The sequence below is a fragment of the Hipposideros armiger genome, unplaced genomic scaffold, assembly GCF_001890085.2.
Source record: "Hipposideros armiger isolate ML-2016 unplaced genomic scaffold, ASM189008v1 scaffold_810, whole genome shotgun sequence".
In the NCBI taxonomy this organism is placed as follows: domain Eukaryota; kingdom Metazoa; phylum Chordata; class Mammalia; order Chiroptera; family Hipposideridae; genus Hipposideros; species Hipposideros armiger.
In genome coordinates this window covers 50,883-75,552 of record NW_017732160.1, presented here as the reverse complement: position 1 = coordinate 75,552, position 24,670 = coordinate 50,883, and the positions used below count along the sequence as shown (strand labels likewise).

Genomic DNA, 24,670 nt, shown 5'->3' with positions numbered 1-24,670 from the left:
ATTAACCAATTCATACTTGCCAGGGACATCATTCACATAATCAATGAAGTAGGGAAGATACTTCACATGGACTTTGGATAATTCCAAAAACATCCCATTCAAAAGTAAACACTAGCAATTTAGCAATCTCATGTAACACTTTCTGAAAAGTAGACTGATTCTCTATTCCACACTGTGTGGTTCTAGTATACAGATCATACATGTACACACATATGAATGTGCAAGTGTACATCACACACACACACATGAACACACAAAATCAGCGATAGAAGAAACAAGAATCCCAAAACAAGTTGTGCCACCCAGAAGAACAATTACAAACAATTTTTAAATATGCTCAGAATAATTTAAATGATATGCAGTTCTGTAGCACCTGTGTATCTATCCACAATGATTGAAAACAGAACTACAGAAACAAAACATTTGTGGGACAAGAGAGAGGAAAGGGTTTTAAAATAATGTTTTTTTAAGAACTGCTAGTAGAGTTCAGGAAAAAGAATCTTTAGTGGCCTTTTAACAATGGGTGGCATGGGGTCTATACAATATTGCTAAATCATATTTCATGGGAAACAGAAAATTTAATTTTTACAATTCCTGTATTTCTTATATTAATTCAGACTCATAAAACCATTTCTGCCAAACTTAACTATAGTCAAAGTACAAACTCCCAAATTATATTTAATAAAAGAACTAAAGAAAACCAAAGTTTCCAAAACCTTATACATTAAGATCATCTCTAATATATGAATGTGAAATTACAAATTACTTACTGGTATAATTTGAAAGTGCTTTATTTTTTGTGCATGACTCATTGACAGTACGAAAGTTTTGGGGTTACTCTGACTATCCCGTACCAAGAAAACTCTAAAGAGAAAGAAAGAATTGTAATATGTTTCTACGTTTACTCATGGTTTTCATAGAAATACAGCATTTAACAAATCCAGAAAGTATAAAAATAAATACAGCCAGTTTTCCTATACTGTGTATTCAGTGATGGGGTTATACAACATGATAAACTATATAATATAACATTATCTTATAAAATTGTCATCAGTGCTAATTTAATTTTAATAGGATAAACACAGAGCCCATTTGTCAGACTGTTTGCTCACAATAACCAATGTAATGTTATGCTGGCATTGATAATTAGTACAGTGTCCTTTTTCACTGGAAATTGGGTATTCACATGTAATTGTTTAATACAGAGAATGGGGCATTAGCACATTGTCATTTTAACTTCTGGGTCATGTTAGGCCCTGAAAGAGAATATTATTTAGAAGGAAATCATTTTTTAACTCCCTCTTCTACACTGGATCCCCGTTTTTCTTTTGTTTCTGGTTCCTACTGGTATATACGCAAGAGCAAATGAGAAATGAATATATTCTTTAAAAAAAAAAAATCAACCCTGAAATAATTTATTAAATGTTTGAGCAAAATATTTTAAGTAAAAGAAACACCCAAACAACATGTACTTTAACCTTGAAGAATGCAGCAGAAACACCTCTATAATGTCAGGCTAGAGAAACAAGCCATGGCCTCATGGCCTAAGAGAAAAATGCTGCCAGGCATGTATTCTTATTTACTGGCAGTCCAGGGCAAAATCAGCTTTGTATTAATTGTTGGCAAACAGACGGTACACAAAGTCCCCACTGGTGACTCCAATACTAATCTCACTGTGCCTGGGCAAAGAGGCAGCCAAATTTGAGCCATTATGGATGTCGGATGAGATTATCCATTTCATTTATGCTGTGTGAGATTCCGACATTACATCACGGGGAGATGGGACAAAAGGGAGTTTTGCTGGTAAATCAAGCTGTAATTCTCTCCCCATTCTCGAGTAAATCACCACTACCACCTAGTGGACTGCTTGGCATCATCACATCTGTCCAAAGGAACACTGAAAAACAATCTTTAATTAAAAAATAAAGATACTGTCATTCTTTATACAATTATTTCATTCAATTTACATATACCGGGTTCAGAAATAAGGGAAATTATAAACCTCCAAAACATTTTAACAATTCTTTGTGGTTTACTTCTTTTCTTGGTCTCATCAGATTATAATTCTGCTGATTGTTCAAATTTGTATCTAAAAAGACTGTGCTCCACGCAGAGAAGCATATTAAAATCTTTTCTTTAATTTAGAGTCTAGAGAAATTCTGACTTGCTATTAATAATATTCCATGTGAAGATTTTTATCCAAATGTTAGTATTAAATCACCTTGAAATCCTGTCCTCATGTTAAACCCTTGAAGTTATAAGATTCTGTCACCCCTTGTTTAAATTGATGTTGGTTTCATTTCTCATCCAAACCTCAATACAACCTCCTTAATTTGTATTGCATTTGGAAAGAGAATTTAGCAGGTATTCTAGGAAGTATCTGAAATACTGAATACTTGGAGAAAAAGAAAATTCTTTAGATTATAAATCGTTCATAATTTATTTTATATTTCTTTTCTATCTTCCATGGTACCCCACTAAAAGATAACATGAGAAACAGTCACAAAGTGCTCTGTTCATAGGCTTATGTTACTTTAAGCTGTTCAAATTTAGAGAAAAGAAAATCGAGATGTAATCAGAAAGAAAAAAATAAGACAAACAGTTAAATATTAAGAAACAGCTTTTTACTTATCACACCCTGCATCAAACTTTAAAAAAATATAACATGTAAGATGCCATCACACAAACCATACTTTGTAATCATATTATATTTTCAAATCCAAATGCTGACACCCAAAGGTAAGTACAGCTGTTTCCCCCATCAATTAATATCTGAGATGCTAATATTGCCACAGAATGGGTAATATTAGCGATCACTGGTTAAGAGCGGAGTTTCTTATTTAGTTCTCTATTAATTTATGCACAAATACTAAGCATACATTATGTCACAGGTATTTTATAGATCCTGCTAGGATACACTGGAAACCACCTTTATAGAAGGAAGTCACTTCTGTTTTACTAAGCCAAGGACAAAGCTCTTGGTGTTGCTGAATAAGTAATTACTGACTACAGCAGAAATCAAAACCACTAACATTCAAAATCAAACTTACCCATCTACAAGTCCTTGCTGAATAATCAATCTCTGAGCTTCATCTCTAGAAATTTTGTGGTGAAACCATGGCTGAGACCGGTGGATAGCTGAAGAAATGAATGGAGGGATACAAAGCTTTGCATGAAATGATCACAGTTTTCATTATGCGACTTTCCACCATAACCCCTCAAGTGACTAGACTGAAATGCATTTCTATCCAGCCATTCGGTCACAGTGAACATGCAGACATACCCATGTTGGTGGCGGAGCTCTGTGACGATGCAGTAGGGCTACCATGATTTCCCAGGCGAAGGCATCCTTTTTTCTGCACGAGGAAGGGGAAAACAAATTTCAACGTTCTGGGTGAAACAAACTTAAATCATAAATATTTCTAAAGAAGGTGAACCTATCTGTACCCTCCAAGCGAGTCCTTCTTCAACTGCAACTGAAAGAGCTTCTGTGGGGTTTTCAATAACTCTACTTTTCTGGCCTGAGAAGTCCATTGCTACCAGGGAATTCTCTGATATACTTCTCTGGAAAAAAAAAAAAAATCACATTTTTTTTTTTACCATAAAAATATATTTGAAGTTATCTTTCATTGCTTTGTTGGCAGTATGTTTCTACACTAGGATGTGGTTCCAACGGTGGCTAGTAGGAAATTAAAAAATTAAAAATACATATTCAAATGTATTAATGGTGCTATAAAATGGTAAAATGGTGCTATAAAATATTTTCATTAAGTAAGTTACATAGTTATCAATTAAGGTCACTGAATTAAGCATTGAATAAAGGGATTAAAAGCTTTCAAAGTAAGCATGCCTTTCTCCTAGAATAACTCTCTTCATATTCTCTAGTAATACAGGAAAATGCCAGTTTAGAAAGGAGTTTTTAGCATTTTTATGACTAAAAAGATCCATTACTTCTGAACTCATCTCTCTATTTGCTTTAAGATTAATCAATTATCATTTAAATGTCAAATCTACCTACTTATGAAGCAGCTATTTATTAAGATTCAAGATACACTAAAGCTATAACAAACTGAGTTATATAACTTCTTTAAAAAGAAATACTACTCATTTTATAACAGAACTACAATATGTATTTTAAAAATTTATCACTTCAACTTTCATCTTACTTAGAAAATCAAATTTAGTAAAACAATTCAGATAACTTCATATTATTAAAATTTCTGATTTAGTATATAAATTTTTTTTCATCTTGTGAAGATGAACACGGCAAAATGAGCTGCAAAAATAAGTCAATGATGAAAGAAGAACTGATCTAAAAGGAAGAAATCTTTAAACAATTTTAAACATAATTTTTTCATTAATTAACTTTGCCAATTACTTTGTGTATACATATTTTCTGAACGTGAAAATAAAATATCCAAAACCTGGACTTTATTTTTACTTTCTGTTTGTTTAGGGCTCTAGCTGTACTTCACAACCATCTTTTAAAAAGCACGCCATCCAGACCAAGTCATGCATCTTAAAAAAAAGAAGAAAATGGTCAAACTATCCAGTCAAAAGTGTCACTTAGTTTTTAAGAACTAAAACACTTCAAAAAAAATATTCTAAAACAGCATGGATGATGTTTAACAGTTTTTCTCCACTCGTTGACAGAGGAGCAAAACAAAAACTGGCATCTAATGATAAAGGAGGAGCCAACGTGCATCCGGAGACTCGTGGCTTACGGCCATTTTGTATCTCTCCACATGGACTCAGCCATACCCTGCTTGGTCTAACAAACTATCATCACATGTGTTCTTGAAATAAAACGTTGTCCACACACAAAAATTAGGAGGGCTCATTTATCACTGCATCACACATGGCACTGTATTAGCATGCTATTTCCTCTTCAAACCATGCTGTTGGGGCCCACAGTCTTATTTAGGATCATCTTTATTTCTGGAGATCCGGCGTGCAATCTTTCATTTGTTACAGGGGCCTTTATAACTGACAGCTGCTCTTTCCAGACAGATGCTGTCTCTGTAATCTCTATTTGCTGTCACACCTTACGCTGCCCTTCTCACCCCGTGATCTTCTGTACCGGGCTGTGGACCAGTCGGATATACTTTTGCTTTGCCGACATTAATGAAAAGCCTCTACCTGCCCAAACCACAGAATAACTAATCTCAATCACAATGATAGCTTTATCCTTATAATATCGATGCTTCACATGCCAAGATGGGTTCTGTAATCGCAAGGTCCTGATAACATAAAAATACTGTTAGGAAAGAATAAGAAATGTAACCAGTTGTTCTTAATCTTTTTTTCCCCTATGATATGGCAAGCTGGATGTAAAACAAGATCCCTTGTTCCATAATTACTTGACATAAGTAGGGAGTCTAAATACAAATAAGTATTTTTATTTGCTATATTAACTATACTAGAGGAAAACACAGGAATACAGCAAATATTTTCTACTGAATGGCAGGTCACGGTGGATGAAAAATTAATAGTTTACCTTTGGCGGACAAAGAAATGGAAGTGAAGAAAAATCGGACTTGAACTCAAAAGGTCATTTTTCAGCTCAATTTCTTTCACATAGAAAAGCAATGTTGATAACATTCAGAATCAGGGTATTTTTCAAATATTTGTCCCTTTTTCTGGCTCTTTCTTCTGATGGGATAAACAGGGCAAGCCCTAAAAAAAGGTCCATAATTTTAAGGCCATGCCTCTTTTTTCAATAAAGAAGAGGCTGGAGTACACCCTGGATTACCCAGGTCACACTGAGATCAGCTCCAGTCACTCTTGATGGACATAAATGTTTTTCAGGAAGTTTAGCTGGTGGCAACTAGTAGCCATACACTGTCACCACATTTAAAAATCTAGATAAACCTGCAGTGCAGTCCTTAGCAAGAGGACACAGACTTTCCTCAGATATTGTTCTCATCCGCTTCACACAGGGCCACAAGACATCAGAGATGTAATTGATTCTAGAGATTATTCAACTGTCTCCCATAGTTTACACTTCAGGACACCAGTGACTCGACCAAGGTCACACAGGTAGCTTATGGTAAAAGCAGTGACAGAGAGGATTTATCTAGGGTTCTGCCATATATTATAATAGTGGGGGGTACAAGGAAGAAACTGCTGTTGGGAACGTCTAGCTCAGGGTCAAACGTGAGGAAGAATCTCAGACATAAAAAAGAATGAAATCTTACCATTTGCGACAACATGGATTGAACCTAGAGAGAATTATGCTAAGTGAAATAAGTCAGAGAAAGACAAATACTGTATCATTTCACTTATATGTTTATATGTGGAATCTTAAAAACTAAACAAATGAATGATAAAAAAGCCAAAACAAATAGACTCAGAAGCAGAGAACAAACTGATTAGTTGCCAGAGGGTTGGGTGGTAGGGGGATGGGCAAAAAAGGTGAAGGGGAATAAGAGGTGCAATATTATAGTTATAACGTAAGTCATGGGGATGTAATGTACAGCATAGGGATTACAGTCAATATCGCAATAACTTTGTATGGTGACAGATGGTTACCAGACTTCTCATGGTGATTACATTGTAAGGTATATAAAATCACTGTTGTACAGCTGGAACTAATATAATATTGTATGTCAACTATACTTTAATTAAAAAGAGCTTTATATTCCAGCATTTTTAAAAAAGTAAGGAAGAATAAGAACTGTGTAGGCTTGTTTTTCCCATCTCCTCACTCCAGCCACAGCCATATTAACAGATGCTCCTTGAAATGAATCCTTTGTTTGCCCTAAAAAGGACCAACTATATTTGGCTTCCTGAAATATCTGCTCATGATTCTCATTTCAAAGGCAGATATGGGTGCCTATTATATACTATTTATAACCATGGTGTTCATTATGGTATGAGAATTTTTTTTCTCATTTCCCTTCTCAAACTATATCCCCGAAAAAGTTAAGATGATAATATTGTTTCTTTAAAAACATAACTAAAATATACCAAGTTTTCCATGTTGCTCACTGAAAATAGTGCTGGGGTGAAAACCAGCAGAGGCAGGTGAGGGGCACTGGTATCCATTATAGAGGTCACTGATTCTTCCACGATAATCTAGAAAGGTGGGATTCTGTATAGACACCAAAGTAAATGCAAATACCTCCCCAAACTTCTGAGTTTCCTTCATGTAAATTAAGAAGAGTGGAGCTAAAATGACTAAATGCTATTTTCTCTGATCATGTCAACTGCCATATGGGACAGACAGGTCCTCACCACACAGGCACCTAAACCCCTTCTCCTTCAACCCAACCAGATTCACTCAAGGAGCACCTTTCCTATGCATGGTGTACAACAAGGAAAGCGACGCTAACCAAACAACCATGTGCATATTGATCAACAGTAGGATCACTTTCATTGGAAAAAGGCAAGAATAATACCATACCTGTATGCTAATGACAGTGATGAGAGTAGAAAGTACTTTGTTTTTGACAATTTTTCCTCTGATTAAGAGGACACTAAGCATCATCACTTCCAAATGCATGGCTGCTATCTACATGCTCAGCCTAATAACTTTAGACTCTAAAAGAAATTTAGAACGATTTGGAAAAGGATGAAGGTAATACAATTCATTATTCTTTATATACATATGGGTTGAAAGATAAGGGTAAGCTGACAAATTATTAAAAATACTCACCTTAAAGTGATTGCTTTTATAAAAATTCATTACATTGCTGTTTCTTATTTTAGGGCTTAAAAGTAATGATACAAAGACGAAAAATTACTCTTCCATAACTTGTATTTAAAGCAACATAACTACAGAATTGGAGCTCTTTTTCCATATTAGTCTATCAGGCTTCATAATCAACTTTATTTCATGCCTCATTCCTAGAACTGAGCATTTCATCTGCTACATTATATGTGGGCAAATGCACCTTCCTTGGTCACATGCATGAAGAGTGTATATTTAACCTAAGTTAAAGGCAGCATGTTAGCTGATTTGTAACACAGGCACATACATCTGAATTCCTAATATACTCAATACGAAGGAACACAAGGAAAAATAGCAGAACATAAACTTTAAGTTAAGAAATAAATGTCAGTGTTAATGCACAGAAAATTAACATTAGGTCCTAAAGAATGGAAAAGATGTGTGTGTGTCTGCAAATAAATATCCAGGTTGCATGTAAGATATATCTGAGAAGCAGTGCTGGACTTAATAGAATGCATGACCTATATTTTGGTGGGAAGTTCTGGGGTTTTCTGGAGAGCAGTCTGCTTTTCAAGGACCTGGAACTTTCAAAATTTTATTGTTAGAAAGCCCAAATGCAAAAGAGCTCACATGAATATAGAGCAGCTTTTAAAATTCCAAACCACTAGCATCTTTATATTAGGCTACGACAGTCCCAGAATTAATATTAAATTAAATAAATAAGCCCATAATCAAAATCAATAATTAAGAAAAGAGCTACAATCCCATGGAAAATGTTCTATAAATTACCTTACTAAGATCTAATCTTCAAACATTGTAATGAGGCGGAATGGCTCCTGTAATTATTTCCAATATTTAAAAATTATCTTTAACAGAACTATTGTAATTGAATATTTCATGTACACTCTGTTGCTGTGATTTTATCACACAGACTGTAATCATATATGATCCAAGAACAAATAATTCAATATAACATTATGGTAGGATGGTGCCAAAGAGTTACTTTACTTAACCAAAAGAATGTAAATGCATTATAATGCACATTTATAATGTAATACAATAGCAAATTAATATAATTAAATATAAATAGAATAAAGGTTGAAAAATTCGATCCATACCATGGGTGATATACTCTGAGAACTGCAGCCACTTCTACCTTGATATGGATGCATGTAATTCTGGTACAGCTGCATGCCATACTGCAAGATAAATAAATAAAAACACATTCCCATCACTTTTACTACACAGATAATTTATGAAAATCAACTCCTTAATTATATATCATCAATATCAAAAATAAAAAAGTGATAAGCATTCCTTAAAACAAGTAAAGCAGCCAAAATTATAAAAGGTAAACTTTTAGTGCCTTAAAATGAAACATTTAAAAAAACTGTGTTTTTTTACTTGCACCCACACTTCAAGTCTAGCTCACCAGTATAAAGATCTGGAACTGACATTTCTACTCATTATCTTTGCACCAAAAGCACCCAAACCATTTGGAGTGGTATATCACCTTGTAATAAGAAAGCTCACTTGGGAAGAGTACCAGGCCTTATGGTGCAAAGACTGCAAACCTTATACACATCCTAAGTGAAACCAGGTAAAATTCACTGTAACTCTTCAATGACTGACTGATGAATTACATTGTATTTTTGGTAAATCCGTAGACTTGGCCCTATGTTAAAGATTATCAGCACTGTATCATCCTCTGGTAACAATGCTCTTTCAGCACTGCTTAATGTTTGGCTTTCAATTTAGAAAAACAAAAATGTGGGGAATTAGGCTGATTTCAGACAAAGGGTTACCAAATACAACGTAACTGGTAGTCAGAAAGAACTGCGGCAGCTGCACTTTCAGGAGAAAGCATCATTAGACTGGGGCTGCCGGGCTGCAACTGGAAAATGGGTCTAGATTATAATACCGGATTATTAGTTTGAGAAACATTAAGAATGCCAACTGCCATGACAAAAATTATCTTGTAGGGGCCTCCATCTGAAACTGGAAGATAACACACTTAGATTGAAGTCACTTTGTTAACAAAGGGAAGGGAAGGGAAGGGAAGGGGAGGGGAGGGGAGGGGAAGAAAGGAGACCAATGGAACAGACTGGCTTTTTTTTGGTGGGGGCGGGGTCTACTCTACAATTCTTTCCATTTCATGGAGCCATAATGAACATAAAAGTAGGTCCTATTATAAAAGAAGTTGAAAAGACACCATAGAATTCAATCTTACCCTTTGGATGAATACCATTTAAACATTACAGCAGAATTGTTTCTCTACTAAAGACTTTTCCTTTAAAGCAATTCCAGCAAAGTGGATGTATATAAGGCAGAACATCAGAGGTGGGGGGACAAGGAGAGTCACTGTTTTCAAGATTTTGCTTTTAACATAAATATAAACCCACACTCATTTAAAATTCTCTATGTTGACTTCTTTATCCAATTATTTCCCAACTTCTAAAAATTATTTTTTAATTTAAGGTTTGATTGGCATTAATGAGACCTAATAAAATTTATTTTAAATCAACTCAAAGCCTACAATAATTTTGGAAACAAGACAGAGGAGCTTAATTCCTAGTCAAGTTAATTTTGGAGAATATACAATAACCTCCAACCAACACTTTCACAAAGGACATGCTGCTTGGTCACCTTTTATTTATCTGCAGTGAAAAGCCTGCTACCAACTAATAAGACTGTGTTCTTCAAAGGTGCATTGTCCCTGATATCTGTGGTGTTAGGTGACTGCTTCTGAGCTGTGAGAGCTCTCTGGTAGGCATCTATCTCTGGCCGAGAGGTAGGGCATGAGTCACCTTAACATTTTCCTGCCCCCATGGAGGGGCAGGTGGACCAAACTATGTTACAGTGAATCTGGCAGAGTTCTAATGGAAGGAAAGGGGACGAAACATGTAACCAGGACACTGGACATGAGCAAATCGCTTTTCTAAGTCTCAGATTTCTATGATTCTATATGTAACTGGAATTTCTCCAAAGTAAACAGAGGTATCGCCATCTAATGTTACATGAAGAGTTTTTATGTGTTTATGAAAATGAAAGGGAAACAAGAGGCCAAATTCTTGGGGAAGGCTATCTCTAACAAGTAGTTAGATAATAAAAATGAGAGACACTTCAGGTCCAGCCAACACAACGTAGACTAATTTTTCCCTGTTCCTCCCTGCTAAGTACAGCAGGTCCTCGAATAATGTCATTTTGTTATAATGTTGATGAGAAAAAAAAAATTGATTCTAGGCCGGGCCCACTGTCTGTGTGGAGTTTGCATGTTCTCCCCATGTCTGCACGGGTTTTCTCTTGGTGCTCTGGCTTCCTCCCATATCCCAAAGATGTACACGTGAGGTGAACGTTAAGTGTGGGCTTACTGTGCAATGATAAACTCTGGAAATAACATAATAGACAACCAAAGAGACAATCAGAAGATACCGCCAACACTAGGTGAGCCCACCAGCCAGGGAGATCACACAGGTGCCCCACTGACAACAAGCGACCCGAGGAAAGCAACTCAGTCCCCTGTTAGAGTGCCTCAAATGTGTCTGTGCTGGCAAGCCCACAATTCCCATGTCTGGATATTTTAAAGGGTAACACAGATCATATCTCTTTCCTGTTTGAAACACTTCAGTGGTTTCTCATTGGCTCAGGATAAAGGTCCTCACTGACGCTTGCCTCCCCCTCAAGCTTCATCTGGAAAAGGTTTCGTCATAACGGAAACAAACAGGTGATGCCAATATGATAGCAGAACAGTGGTCCCCATAGATTCCACATCACAATCCCCAGAACCTATGACTATATTAGGCTATGTGGCAAAGGAGAATTAGGTTATAGATGGACTTAACGGTGCTAATTCGGTGAGCTTGAAATAAGGTGATTACCCTGGATTATCTAGGTGGATCCAGTAGTAATCACAAAGGCCCTTATAAGTGGAAGGGGGAGCTAGACGAGAGAGAACTAGAGATATGGCAATAGGAAGAGGACTCAGTGACACTGCTGGCTTTGATATGAAGGAAGGGGCCATGAGCCCAGGCATCGGGGCAGCCTCTAGGGTTGGTAAGGGCAAGGAAACGGATTTTCCCTAGACCCTCAAAAAGAGAATGCAGCCTTGATGACATTGTGGTTTTAGGACAATTCAGACCCATTTCAGACTTCTAAATGACAGAGGTACAAGATAACAAATTTGTATTGTTTTAAGCCACTACTTTGGTGGTAAATGTGTTACAGCAGCTATAGAAAACTAATACAACACAGCATCTTTAAATTGGGCATTTATGACTTGAAAGTGGCTTTCAGAAGAGTCAGATGAGAGAAAAAAGTGAGAAGAGGAAAATCTTCCAGAAACTAAGCATTATGTACATGGAAGGACCAAAGAAAGCTTTTGGTATATTTCATCAATTCTTAGACACACATTTCCTTTCTGATTTTAACATCTATAAATTTGTCTTATAATCTATGGCACCTTATATTCACTGTGGTCCAAGTGACTTTTTATTGTCTAAAATTGGTGGGATCAAGAAATCATTAGCATCAAATCTTGCAAAAGGAATGTTAATGGCTAGAAAGACAACCCCACAGACCATGGCAGGGCATTTCTCTGAGAGGTTCAGCCTCTCCAAAACTTTTGATGGCACAGAGCTGGATGTTCTGTGGAAAATATAGCTATCCTTGACTCTGAGATGAAAATGATTCAGAAAAGTCAGACTTTGAATATGAAGCAGTTTTAAACATATCTCAATGAATTTATTTCACATATATATTTTCATTCATATGTATATGTATATATCTCTCTGTGTGTACACAAAACTGATAGATGATGAAAATCCAGGTCTATAGGTCTAAATAAATCTAAACTAATTATTTAAATGAAACTAAAAATTTTAAGTGATGTGAAAGCATTACATCATAATTTTATTGGCATAATTCTTTTCTTTCTAATTACACACAAAAAAATAACGGAGTATCCTAGTAAAATCAGTGGTGTGTTGGAGTCGCTGAAAAGGCTGATTAAAGGAGTGGGATGACCACCTGCTTCTGTGTTGGGTGTCTGACTTTCAGACCAAGTTAGAAGAGAGGAAGACTTGGCTAACAAGGTTGGCAAGCATCTTGTCTACCAACCTAGCCTGATTTCCAGAGCTCTGATGGAAGGGGAGAGAAAACCGAAGACCTCAAGGTATTATCTCCACTGTATTCACAATAGTCAAAAGGTAGAAACAACCCAAATATCCATCAACAGATAAATAGACAAATAGTTCATTTAATGTACATATACATACACTGGAATATAATTCAGCCATAAAAGGAATGAAGTACCACTGACAGATGCTAGAACGTGGATGAACCACAAGATAATACACAAAGTGAAAGAAGCTGGACATAAAAGGTCACGTATTATATGACTGCATTTCTATGAAATGTTCAAATAGGTGAATTCATAGAGATAATGAAAATTGGTGGGTGCCTGGGGTTGGGAGTAATTGCTTAATGGGTACAGTTTCCTTTTGAAGTAAAGAAAATGTTTTGGAAGTAGAGGTGGTGGTCACGCAACATTTTGGTTGTGCTAAATGCCACTGAATTGTTCACAATAAAAATAGCTAATTTGGTTAATTTTATGTCATGTTAATTTCACCTCCATTTTAAAAAAAATTAAAAGAATAAAAATTAAAACTTTCTTCCAAACCTGTATGACAACTAATGTGATTCTGATAATTCTGCCCTTCTTTAAAAGGAAATGATTGACAATTTTTATATTTATCAATTGAAAGTTGTGTTAAATTTGCTAGCATCCAAGTTTCAAAAGTAAATATGTTTTCTATACATTCTGGAAGAAAACAGTTTTGTGTCTTTCTTCCATTATCTATAGGGCATTCTTATTCCTTTCAAAATGCTTGCTAAGAAATCACACTTATGAAAGCTATAATTTCTACTTAGCATAAAGGCAGATGTTTTAATAATATACCTGTAGTAAACTTTATATAATAATTTGAGTTAAACTGGAAAGAAATTTATACAACACATCAATGAAACATAAAACCACTGTACTAAACACATCCGGGTAGGCATGTTTTCAAATGTACTTCATGTTGAATTGATGCCAATGTTTTTAAAACGCAGACTATTTTGTGTACAGAAGTTTCTATTATACAGCTATCTATGTAACATTCTTGCAAAAAATAAATATTAGAACATTTCTAAAAATGGAATACTTACTCCACACACAAAAGATGAATGTTATTAGGCTACTCCACTCAGCTCACAAATGTGTATCTTTCAGATAAAATAAAATGCACACATTGGGTGGTAGTTAATTTTCCTTTCTCCCATACCCACGCAGATTCATAGTGAGTCTCTGTGTTTTAAAATAAAGCTATTTTCAAACCTTGATGACAGTCCCAGCATTTAATGAAAACGCACAGCTCCAGCGAGATTACCTTAAGCAATCTAATGGCGGTCACCCAGCACGTCCTACTGTGCTCTTCTTCTGCACAGAGCATTTTCAGGTCTCGGGGCCCTCGCGCTTTGTTAGGCTAGAAGGCCACAGCACATTGTTTATCGTTAATGCATATCTTGAAGGTAACACCTGTTGAAATAAAAGCCACTAAAATTCTCCCATATATGTAAGAGAAAGCTGTCTCTTTTTAAAAGAAATTAAAAAAAAAAAACTCAAGCTTACCTAAAAGACTGAGGCTTGCTTTATTCATCTATCAAAATATTAAGCCTGTACCTTAAAGCAGAATCCACAGTTAGTTGGTGCTCCATGTTTTTTTTTGCCTGCCAGTGACACATAAATATCACTATTGCCAAATTCGCTGAAAAACTGCAAGTGCCGTGGTTCCTTAAAAAGAGAACATATGCAGGTGTTGACATAAGTACATATTTTGACATAGGTACATATCTCTTTTGTATTTCTATTTATTGCATAATTTATACCTTGTCAAAAATTATTCCAAATAATGTCACAGAAACAAAAGGGAAGAAAAACTAAGTCGCTATATCCTTAAATAACCAGGAGTTTGCTACAACATTATTTAATTTGATAAGTAGCAACTTGTTTATAATTTAACTTCCAATATACAAAAAGAAAATACACTTTCCTATTCTAAAATTATTACCTTTAACCACCATTTCAAGGATTCTGAGGGACAGAAGACGGTAAGAATGGTTTTTGAAAATATTTTCCTTGTCTGGGTTTCAAATAATGGCAGTTCAATAAAGGGAGGAAGGTGGGTTTAAGCTTCTGTGAGTTAGAGAAGCAAAGGGAGACACAGTGGATGATTCCTGCTTCGTCAGAAATGACCATCCCTCGTGTTTGTGTACCGCCCATCACTCCACGGCAAGCAATGAGAGGGCAGCATGACTACCGTCCTTTACAGAAAAAAGGGAGCCTGTACTGATGAGTTCAGGGGAATTACCTGGCAGTGAGATGTGTCTGATTTTCAAGGCAAAGTGGAATCATGAACAGCTATTTCTTCTCTGGGAAATCCATGAGATTTAGAATTGGTCATGGGCAATCACTGGGTCATGTTATTCTGTGATAGGTTAATAACTTGGAGAAGTGCTTAATTCCAGAGTTGAATGTATAATCAAAACTGACCAAAATACATCTGTTCTTTAAAACCTTGCTAGTAGTACTTCTTTAAAACCTTGCTAGTAGTACTGTGGTTCCCAACCAGCATCACCCAGAAGCTTTTTAGAAATGCAAATTCTCAGGGCCCACCCCAGACCCACTGAACCAAAATCTGCATTTTACCAAGCTCTCAGGTGATTCGTGTGCACTGAAATATGAGAAGTAGTTACTTGGAAGGAAGGAAGGAAGGAAGGAAGGAAGGAAGGAAGGAAGGAAGGAAGGAAGGAAACATTCGGCAATTTGAACAACCCATTCAAATTCAAATCCAAGTAAATTTCAGTCATGTACCAGCAGGGTATTCTGTCCCTGATGATTGGTAGAGAGAGAATTTCCATGTATGTCACTGTTTCTCTGTGTGTCCCTGCTCTGGGGCCTCTCAATCTAATGACTATAGTTCCCAACTCCATGGGAGAAAAAGACAGAAAAGGAAATTGCTAAAAGAGACCCAGCCTAGGGCCTGTAGAACAAGGGAGGAGGAAGGAAAAGGTACTCTTCTTGTCATGGCCTTTAAACTTTATTCCTTGAGAGAAAGTGATCTGCTAGAAAAAATGTCTGATTTCTGTGAAGATGGAATAACACCATCCCTGTCTACTGACACTGTAGAAGTCAATGTAGCTGAGTTATCTGAATGTCAGAAAAAGGCAGCTTGAGAAACACTGGGAGGCCACAGAGGCATGTAAGCTTCCTCTCTTGATTGATTTTTGTTCCATTACTGCAGACATATCAAGGCCTACGACACTGTAAGACTACAAAGCTGAGTTGGCAAGATTAGCAAAACCTAAGCATCACATGTGTACCTCAGGGGGGAGGCAGTGAGGAGGGCAGGTTCTAAGAAGTTTCTCTGTAAGTATAAGCCACAGCCACATCTCCAAGGCTTGCAGCAGTGGTTACCTAACTCTCATGCAGCCTACGTCTTTAGAAAGTAAAATAAATTGAGACCCTTCTCACAGAAAAAGGACAGGAAATGGTCTCCCTGCCATTTCAATATCAGGCATCAGATAATGTCAATATTAGACATCAGATAACCTATATAGTTGGTATCAGTTAGAATTCTTAAGGTTATCTAATACCTCAAATTTGTTTTTTGAGGGGAACTTAAACATCATTTTCATGTATAGACTATGGAACATGAGCTCATTCGGCACAGGCTAAAGAAAAGAACAGTCTGTGCTAGTGCACAGCAAAATAAGACCCTGTGTTGAAAAGAGCTAAGGTCTGGACTGAAAAGTAGTGATTTGATGCTTAGAATTTTCCCTAGCCAAGGGGAAGACCATTGCATGGATAAAAGCATGGATCTAGTAGAAGGAAGAAGAGCTGTGTTGATAATAAGTACAGAGGGAAAGGAGGTGAAGGGGGAAGTAAAAATAGAACGGACAGTGGACTTTAATGAGAAACCTGTTGAAGAAGTAAGAATTTAGGAATTAAAGAGACATTATCATATCTTCAAGTGAAGAATCACTGAAAAAACAGTGAGATAAGCATGATTACTGAAGGTAGAAGCTACTTTGCTTTGCTTTTAAAAGCAAAAAAATGAACCCAAACACATTTGTTCAAAAAACAATTTTATATGTAATTTCATACATTAGGAACATTGGGAAAGGAGCGAGCTCATGAAGGTCATCAAGAAAAAGTCTAAAACCTTAATTACCAAAAAGAATAATTATTCATATTACCATTATTGATGATGGAAAAATTTGAATACTAATTTAAATGTTCATGAAAATCTAGTTAAAAGCATCCGCATGATAAAATACTAGCGGTCAAACAATATACATTTAAAAATAAAAGATTTTTGTAAGGGGTGGGTTACTAAATTAATAAAGCCCCATTCCATCACTTACAGATCAAGCAAACAGACACATACACGCGCGCGTATGTGCGCACAAACAGCATCAAAGGAAACCTGTATACAAGGGGAAAGGAGGAAACTGCAAGGACAGTTGAGAAAGATATGGAGAAGAGTCAAGTATTACTCCTTCGTGGCTTCTGTTAGGTCCTGTTAGGACCACAACCCGAATACCAGGTCCCCATCATGAACCGTGTTCTGAGCATTTCCGTTGGGATGCTTCACCTAAACACCAACTCGTATATCGAGAACTAAGATCATCGGTACCTTATTTCTAAAATAATGGCCTTCTTGCAAACCTCCTATCCCTGTTTATTAAATCATTTTCTATTTATTTCTTTCTCTGAAAACATTTTTAAATGCTTCCTCTTCCTTCATATCACTCAGGCAACAAAATCTGGCCATTTGCCATTTAATTTGGCATCCAGCACTTGCTTCTCCCTCCACTGCTCATCCTATGTTAGATTCCATCACCTCTTTCCTGAATTACTGAAATTATCTAATTATCATCTGTGCTTCTCATTTCTCTCTCCCTCTCCCTCCCTCCCTCTCTCTCTCTCCTATCTATCTATCTATCTATCTATCTATCTATCTATCTATCTATCTATCATCTATCTCTCCCCCCTCCCTCCGCTTGCTCCCTTCTCCTCACTCTCTTTTACTCTCTCTACTTGATTTTTTAAGCTCACTATGGCTACACTGATCTTACAACTTGATCATTTCACTCTCTTGCTCAAAATTTTTCACTTGCTTCCTATAGTGAGTTGAATGATAGCCCCCAAAAGATGTGTTCATGTCCTAACCCCCCAAAAAAATATGACTATGACATGATTCGGAAAAAGGGTCTTTGTAGATATAATTAACTTAATATCAAGATGAAATCATTTAAGATTATGCGGCTGGGACCTAAATCCAATGACAAGTGTTGTTACAAGTGACACACAGAGAAAAAGGAGAAGGTGATGTGAAAACAGAGGTAAAGACTGGTGTTCGGCAGCCACAGCAAAGGGACACCTGGAGACATGACCAGCCAAGACAGTTAATCCTACTGAAAATTGAAAGGATCAAATCATGAGAATGAGAAATAAATAACAGATGAACATTTCCAGCATAAATGAAAAGAACTTGAAGATTTAATGCATATGTTGAGAATCAAGCAAGTTTTATCAGAATATATTTGAATGCACCTAGAGATGTGGCAGGGAAATTACTGAACACCAATGGTTATAATAATATTTGAAAAACAGCCAGAGAAAAATGACAAATTACCCATAAAGAATCAACAGTGTTGTCACTGACAACAGATACACGAAAAGAGAATTAAAATAACCTCATGAAAATTCTCAAAAGTAGTTTTACTTGAAAGAAATCAATGCATTACATAAAACATCAACGCTTATAAAACATACACCATGGCAGAATCTACATCAACTAGATCAGGGGTTGGCAAACTTTTGAGATGGAAGAGCCAATCCTGTCCCTCACAACAATTTAAAAATTATTCGAGAGCCATAAATATGTATTTTTACAAATAAGGAAAACTTAAAATTCCTTTAAAATGTTTTACAAATGAAACTATGACAGTTTTATTTTCATTTTCAATTTTACTTCACAGCCATATGTACGTACCCAAAGAGCTACATGTGGCTTGCGAGCCACAGTTTGCCGACCCCTGAACTAGACTACACAGATACAGAGTGCATAGTGCTGAGCACTGTGGGGATTACATGTATGAGTGATTGTGTATGTGTACATGGACAGCTGCACATGTATGTCTATGTAACTGTACACATAGGTATACAAACACAAGCACACAAACAAATACACCCACACTTGATCACAACATAACTTCCTCTAGTTCACAATCTATTGGGTTGTCGGAAAAGTCACGATGCATTTTTGCAATGAAAAACAGAAAAAATATGTCATGACTTTTCCGACAACCCAATAGCAAAGGAGGCAAAACTAACACAAAGGAATTAAAGGGTAATTACAGATTCAGCTCAGTGTCACTAACTTGATCAACATTAACAGAAGTTCAGAAGTGGGTAAGATCAGTAGCATGACCTGGAGTAAAAAGGAGAGGTGTGAACTATATTGGGCCTCAACATCTGCACTCTAGGGTAAGAAGAAAGGGCGTGAATCCAGAGTGGGGAAGAAATGAGCAGAGTATGTAGTACTGAAATAAGAACAGCTAGCTTCCATGAAAGAATGTTCAACTAGTGGAAAATAAAGCAGTTAGTTTTTAAACAGATTATGGGAAAGGTATGGAATCTAAGAAACTTACCAACCCTTGAGATCAAGTAATAAAGTAATAAGTAAAAAAACAAAGTAAAACTAATTTTAACTTAGAACTTAGATATGACTCATAACACATCACTGATATTTCCAATTACCTTTGATGTCCCTTTAGTAGAAAAATATAAACCAGATCTTCTAAGAAGGAAGTAAATCTTTTTCCAGGACTTCTTTCCCTGTTCTTTTGCATGTAAGAAGCCATGGATTTCAGGATATGTGCTTGAACTCAGAAACATCTGGAAAAAAAAAATTAGATGCTCTCATACTGTTTTTGAATCAACAATATTGTAGGCTTATATACTAATCATGTTAAGATTTCAAATACGAACATGTAAAATCGAACAGTGTGAATACTACTTATATACCATTACAGAAATGACAAAATATATACAACAGAAAAATAAATCAGTCTTTCAATAACCTGAGGCAAGTCCCCAATGAAAATACGTATGTTCACAAAATATACATTCTAAGTTATCAGTACTGAGCCAGACACCAAAATTATAAGCTATTTGCATGTCCATTTGAAAAGCTGGGCTTCATCTGTGGCGTAAGGGCCTGATATTTTCATCCTTTTCTATGGTTTTCCCCGAGAGCCTATCAACTTCCACTTCACATGGTGTAAGACCACAATCCTGACTTCACTTATTCAGTCATTGAGAAAGTCAAGTTCCCCTCCTAGATGGGGGTAAAGCAAACAATCTCTTCTTTGCACTCTACGCTTCTCAGTTGTGAGTAGGTACGGCTGGATGTGTTTTTCAAAGAGAACTACAACAATATCTTCCACCCCGCGTGTTCTGCAGCATGATCTTGCCACTGAAACATAAAGAAGTGGAGTCTGTTCTCCACCCCACTTGAATCTGGACAAGGCTTGCGACTGCTCTGACCAATAGAACATGGCAGACGTGACAGCCAGCTCTAATCGTAGTCCTTAATTAGTCTGATGACTTCCATGATTTAATTCTTAGAAGCTAGCTGTCACGTGAGAAATGTGACTACCCTGAGACAGCTATGTTGTGAGAAGCCCAACGCAACTGGAAGAACCCTGGAGGATGAGACACCATGTGGACGCAGACAGAGTACCGGGCACATGTAATGAAACACCAACTTATCACGGGTTCTTCAACCCCTCTGTGAATCAGAGTGTCTCAGGGACGACCCACCCAGCTAGACCCTCCCCAAATTCCTGACCCACAAAATTGTAGGCTAGATGTGAGTGAGTACTTAAGCCATTAAAGTTTGGAAGAGTTTGTTACACAGTAATAATTAATTGAGACATGTGTTGGTCAGGAAAATGATAATGAAAAGGAATAGCTCTCTCTGAGTGGCTATGCTAAGCTAAGCATCCTTAATAAGACAGTAGAAATGCATTAGCATCTCATTAAAAGAAGAAAATAGAAATCCCTATGAATAAACAAATACAAAATGGAAAAACCAAAAGTAAGAGAAATTATTAGCTAAAACAATGTACATATTTTAAAAGGCTACTCAGGGAAATGCTGAGAGTAGATATTTATGTTTTTTAAGTAAATTACTAAAAACAATTTTAACTTAATGAGCCACAGATATTAATTAATTGGCATGCAAAACAGGCAAGTAGGTTTTTTAGTTTGAGTGCTTTCCAAGTTATTAAACCAAACCAATTAAATTTTTAAAGGGGAGTCACAGAGGTCACACTAGAAAAAGAAGAAATGTTTTAAAAACTGGAAACATTGCCTCAGTGGAGAGAAGAGGTCAAAGGCACATGCAGGACTATGTGATTCCAAAGCTATCATTTTTCTTGATTTTATAATTTAACATTAAAGCAATATAACTAAATTATAGGAGGATTTGGGAAAGGAGACGGAAGGAAAACCCCAACCCACCACCCTATCATAATTCAGCGGTGAAGCCCTGAGAAGGACTGAGAGTTGCGGCGCTGAGGCCCTGCTGCTGCTGCCATTCACCCTAATAGTCTGATGGGGTATCTGGGAAAACTCGGTAAGATTCTAAGTAACTTTTTAAAAAATCTCGAGAGTAATTACATTTTTAAAATATTTGAAAGTGGAAAAATAAAATATAACCTATTAAAAAGCCCACAGAAAACAAATCTGTGATACCCAATATATTTACCAATATATTTAACTACCAATATATTTAAATTAATATCTATACTGAAGGTAGTAAAAGTTTTCTTCATTAAAGAATACAGAGTGGGTTTGGGGATGCCTGGGACTTAGATCAAACAGCAATCATTATAAAGATACTACTCAACATAAACCTGGTTAACAACAATAAGAGCTTCTAATGTGAAATCTATTAATCTATCAACAATAAAGTAAAATAACTGAAATTCTTTTAATGAAAATGACTTGGAAACTGATCATCTGAAGCTACTGTCTGTTCGGAAAAAAATGAGCCCAATAAATGCAAAAGTAAGGAGATTTTTAAATTAAATAACCCATACACTTAATTCAGCTAAGATATTTCACAATTCTAGTCAAGTACTGGGTTGTCGGAAAAGTCATGACGTATTTTTTCTATGTTTTTCATTGCAAAAATGTGTCATGACTTTTCTGGCAACCCAATATTTCCATCATAGCTATTATAAATATTAGTGTATGAAACAGATATATTCTGTATCTTTTTCTTTCATTTAATTGCTAAATATTTTATCACAAATAGCGTTGAGGACACATTACAAAAGTTAATACTAAATATCGATTAGTAAAAAGTCCACAATTTACTGGGAATTTGGATTTTTTAAAAGACTAACATAATCTTTAAACACATCATAGAGCAAAACTCTACAAAGTTTCCTTTCATGATACACATTTTTTAAATGTTTAAAATCCTTTGACAGTTGGCCCAAATTGGGAAGAATAATATTGTTAGGGGGCCTTGTTGATTTAGGGAATTCTTTATCCAGATCTCACTCTTTTCTTTTCTGTTTAGTTTTACCTCCAGCAAAAATTAATCATTAAAGGCATAACATTTCAAAATCTGGGCATTTATAAATACAGACCTTAAAGTTTCCCTTTATTGTATTATTACTTACATAGTTTAATGAAAATATATTTTACCTGCAAAATCTGTGTGGGGGATATTTCACCATTGGTTTCAGTTGCAAAAGACACCATATGCTCTGGAAAAAAATACTGAAAAAAGATACAGGTTACATTATCCCAAAACCCATGCTAGAAAAAGATTCAACTATGACCATTACAGTAATCTAAAACAAAAGTTCTTTAAATCAGTGTGCTGAAAATTCACCCCAAGTGCTTTTAAAAATGCCACTCCCTGGACTCCAATGTCAGGTATCTTAATGAGAAGCTAAGAGTGGGCCCCCAAGGGTAGCAAACGCCCTCAGGTGACGCTGACACAGAGAGATCCTCGTACCTCAAGTTACAAAACACTGCCCGTAGGCTGACAGTGTGCTTGCTCCCATAACTCTTCCCTGCGTCCTGCAACCACTCTAGCAGGTACTAAAGGACCATCGACTCAATTATATAAAGTCAAGGCTCACAGAAGTAAAGGGTATAACTCCAGATCACAGCCCACAGTGTAGAGGAGCCAGGTTTTCAACTAGGGCCAGGTAGCTAACAGTCCTTGCCACCTACTATTTTTCCAAACTTGTTTAACCATAAAATTCACTCCCAGCGGTTGTCTGAAATAGAAATTCCTAGGCCTCGTTCCTGAAGTGTCTGTCTGATTCAGTAGGTCCAGGTAGGTCCCGGACCCTATGTTTGTAATAAGCACTCTCTCCCTCCCCCAGGTAATTTTTATGATCAGACAAGTTTGGTCAAATAGATTCTACTCTACTTCTCCAGGACAGGGTTTTTCAACAGTAGTTCTATTAACATTTACTCTAATGATACTGTGTTGTAGGGGGCTGTCCTGAGCATTATAGGATGTTTAGCAGCATCCCTGGCCTTCCTCACTAACAGCTCTCCCTACCCCCAGTTATGACAACTAAAAATGTCACCAGACATTGTAAAATTGCCACACACCCCCACCCGCCAGTTGAGAACCACTGCTCTAGGACTACAAAATGAACATACAGCCTTGTTTAAAATTAAAAAAAAAAAAAAAGCTAAAACCAAAATCAAGCACTAAACCCATCTTTATGACTTTTAAATTCTTGCTTTTAATAAAAATTCACAACAAGAAAAGAGCTTCCCTTCAAATACTAATTCTATTTCATTTTTATTAGGACTCTTGTTTTCTTTGTCAAAGATCACCCCATCATGAACCTACTAATAGGTTCAAATAAAAGAGAGCATAAGAGGTCTTTCAGGGTTTGAAAAAACTTATATTATGGTGAGTATCATATATTTTTCATAAAGGATCACTTCAATCTAATTATCCAAAACTTAGCATAAAAATATGGTACAGCTACAAAGACAAAAACAGTTTAAAATAATGAGCCCAGAAGCTATTGTGACTTCTCCAGATCCCTAGTCTTCATTAGAACGTGACATAACATTTATTTTTGTTTAAAGAGAACGTCAGTGAAAATAATATTTACTAGACAATGCATTGCTCTTTACCTCATTTCTACCTAGCTCAGTAATTATTGCACTGAAAACAAAAAAATCTAGAACATCAGGACTCATGTCAACCTTAAATTTCTGGATAAATTACAACACTCCTAACAATCATCAATCTGTTTTTACTTTAGAAATTTTCATAAATTCTGTGAAAAGTGTTAAACTATTATATTTTGGAAACTGCTTGATGATATCTAATAATTCATTCCCTAATCAAATGTGGTTTTTTCTTGAAAAGCAAGAAGCAACAGTTCTCCAAAACTGTGAATCTGAACATCTGACAATGACGATGTCAACTAATCATTGTTAGAGTAAGAACAAATGTTGACTAATTTTTTTTTTTTTTTAAAGATTTGTATTGGGGAATTAGGGAATGGGAACAGCGCTGGGGACTTGGAGAAGGGGAACAGACAAGTTGCTGTCCTTTTGTTCTTCAGTCTAGTTTTGGAGGACGTTGCTGCACTGGCCCAAGTTGGCACCATCATTGCGCTCTTCCCAGGCGAGGCAGATCAGTCACCGGCTTCTGGATGGCTGCTCACAGCGGCTGCCGGTTATACACGGTAGCCCACGGCAACCCACTACAGCAGGAGCTGCAGCCTATGCTGTCACCGTCACCGGCGACTCATGGCAGCCCAGCTCCAGGTTGAGCTGTTGTTCAGCATCTTAGCTGTAGAGGGCAGTGTCACTAGTCCTCATATGTG

At 36.3% G+C, this 24,670-nt stretch overlaps 1 protein-coding gene across 1 annotated transcript in view; it reads right to left on the bottom strand.

Moving 5' to 3' along the window:
• LOC109374317 (growth factor receptor-bound protein 14) overlaps positions 1-24,670 on the bottom strand; it is a 61,629-nt gene that overhangs the window by 909 nt on the left and 36,050 nt on the right. The window contains exons 3-11 of the mRNA XM_019628825.1: positions 22,503-22,577; positions 19,539-19,676; positions 14,394-14,504; positions 14,101-14,196; positions 8,791-8,871; positions 3,448-3,564; positions 3,284-3,356; positions 3,051-3,138; positions 771-864 (exon numbers count right to left, since the gene is read on the bottom strand). Of these exons, the coding sequence (XP_019484370.1) occupies positions 771-864; positions 3,051-3,138; positions 3,284-3,356; positions 3,448-3,564; positions 8,791-8,871; positions 14,101-14,196; positions 14,394-14,504; positions 19,539-19,676; positions 22,503-22,577 (873 nt within the window). The remainder of the gene's footprint in view (positions 1-770; positions 865-3,050; positions 3,139-3,283; positions 3,357-3,447; positions 3,565-8,790; positions 8,872-14,100; positions 14,197-14,393; positions 14,505-19,538; positions 19,677-22,502; positions 22,578-24,670) is intronic.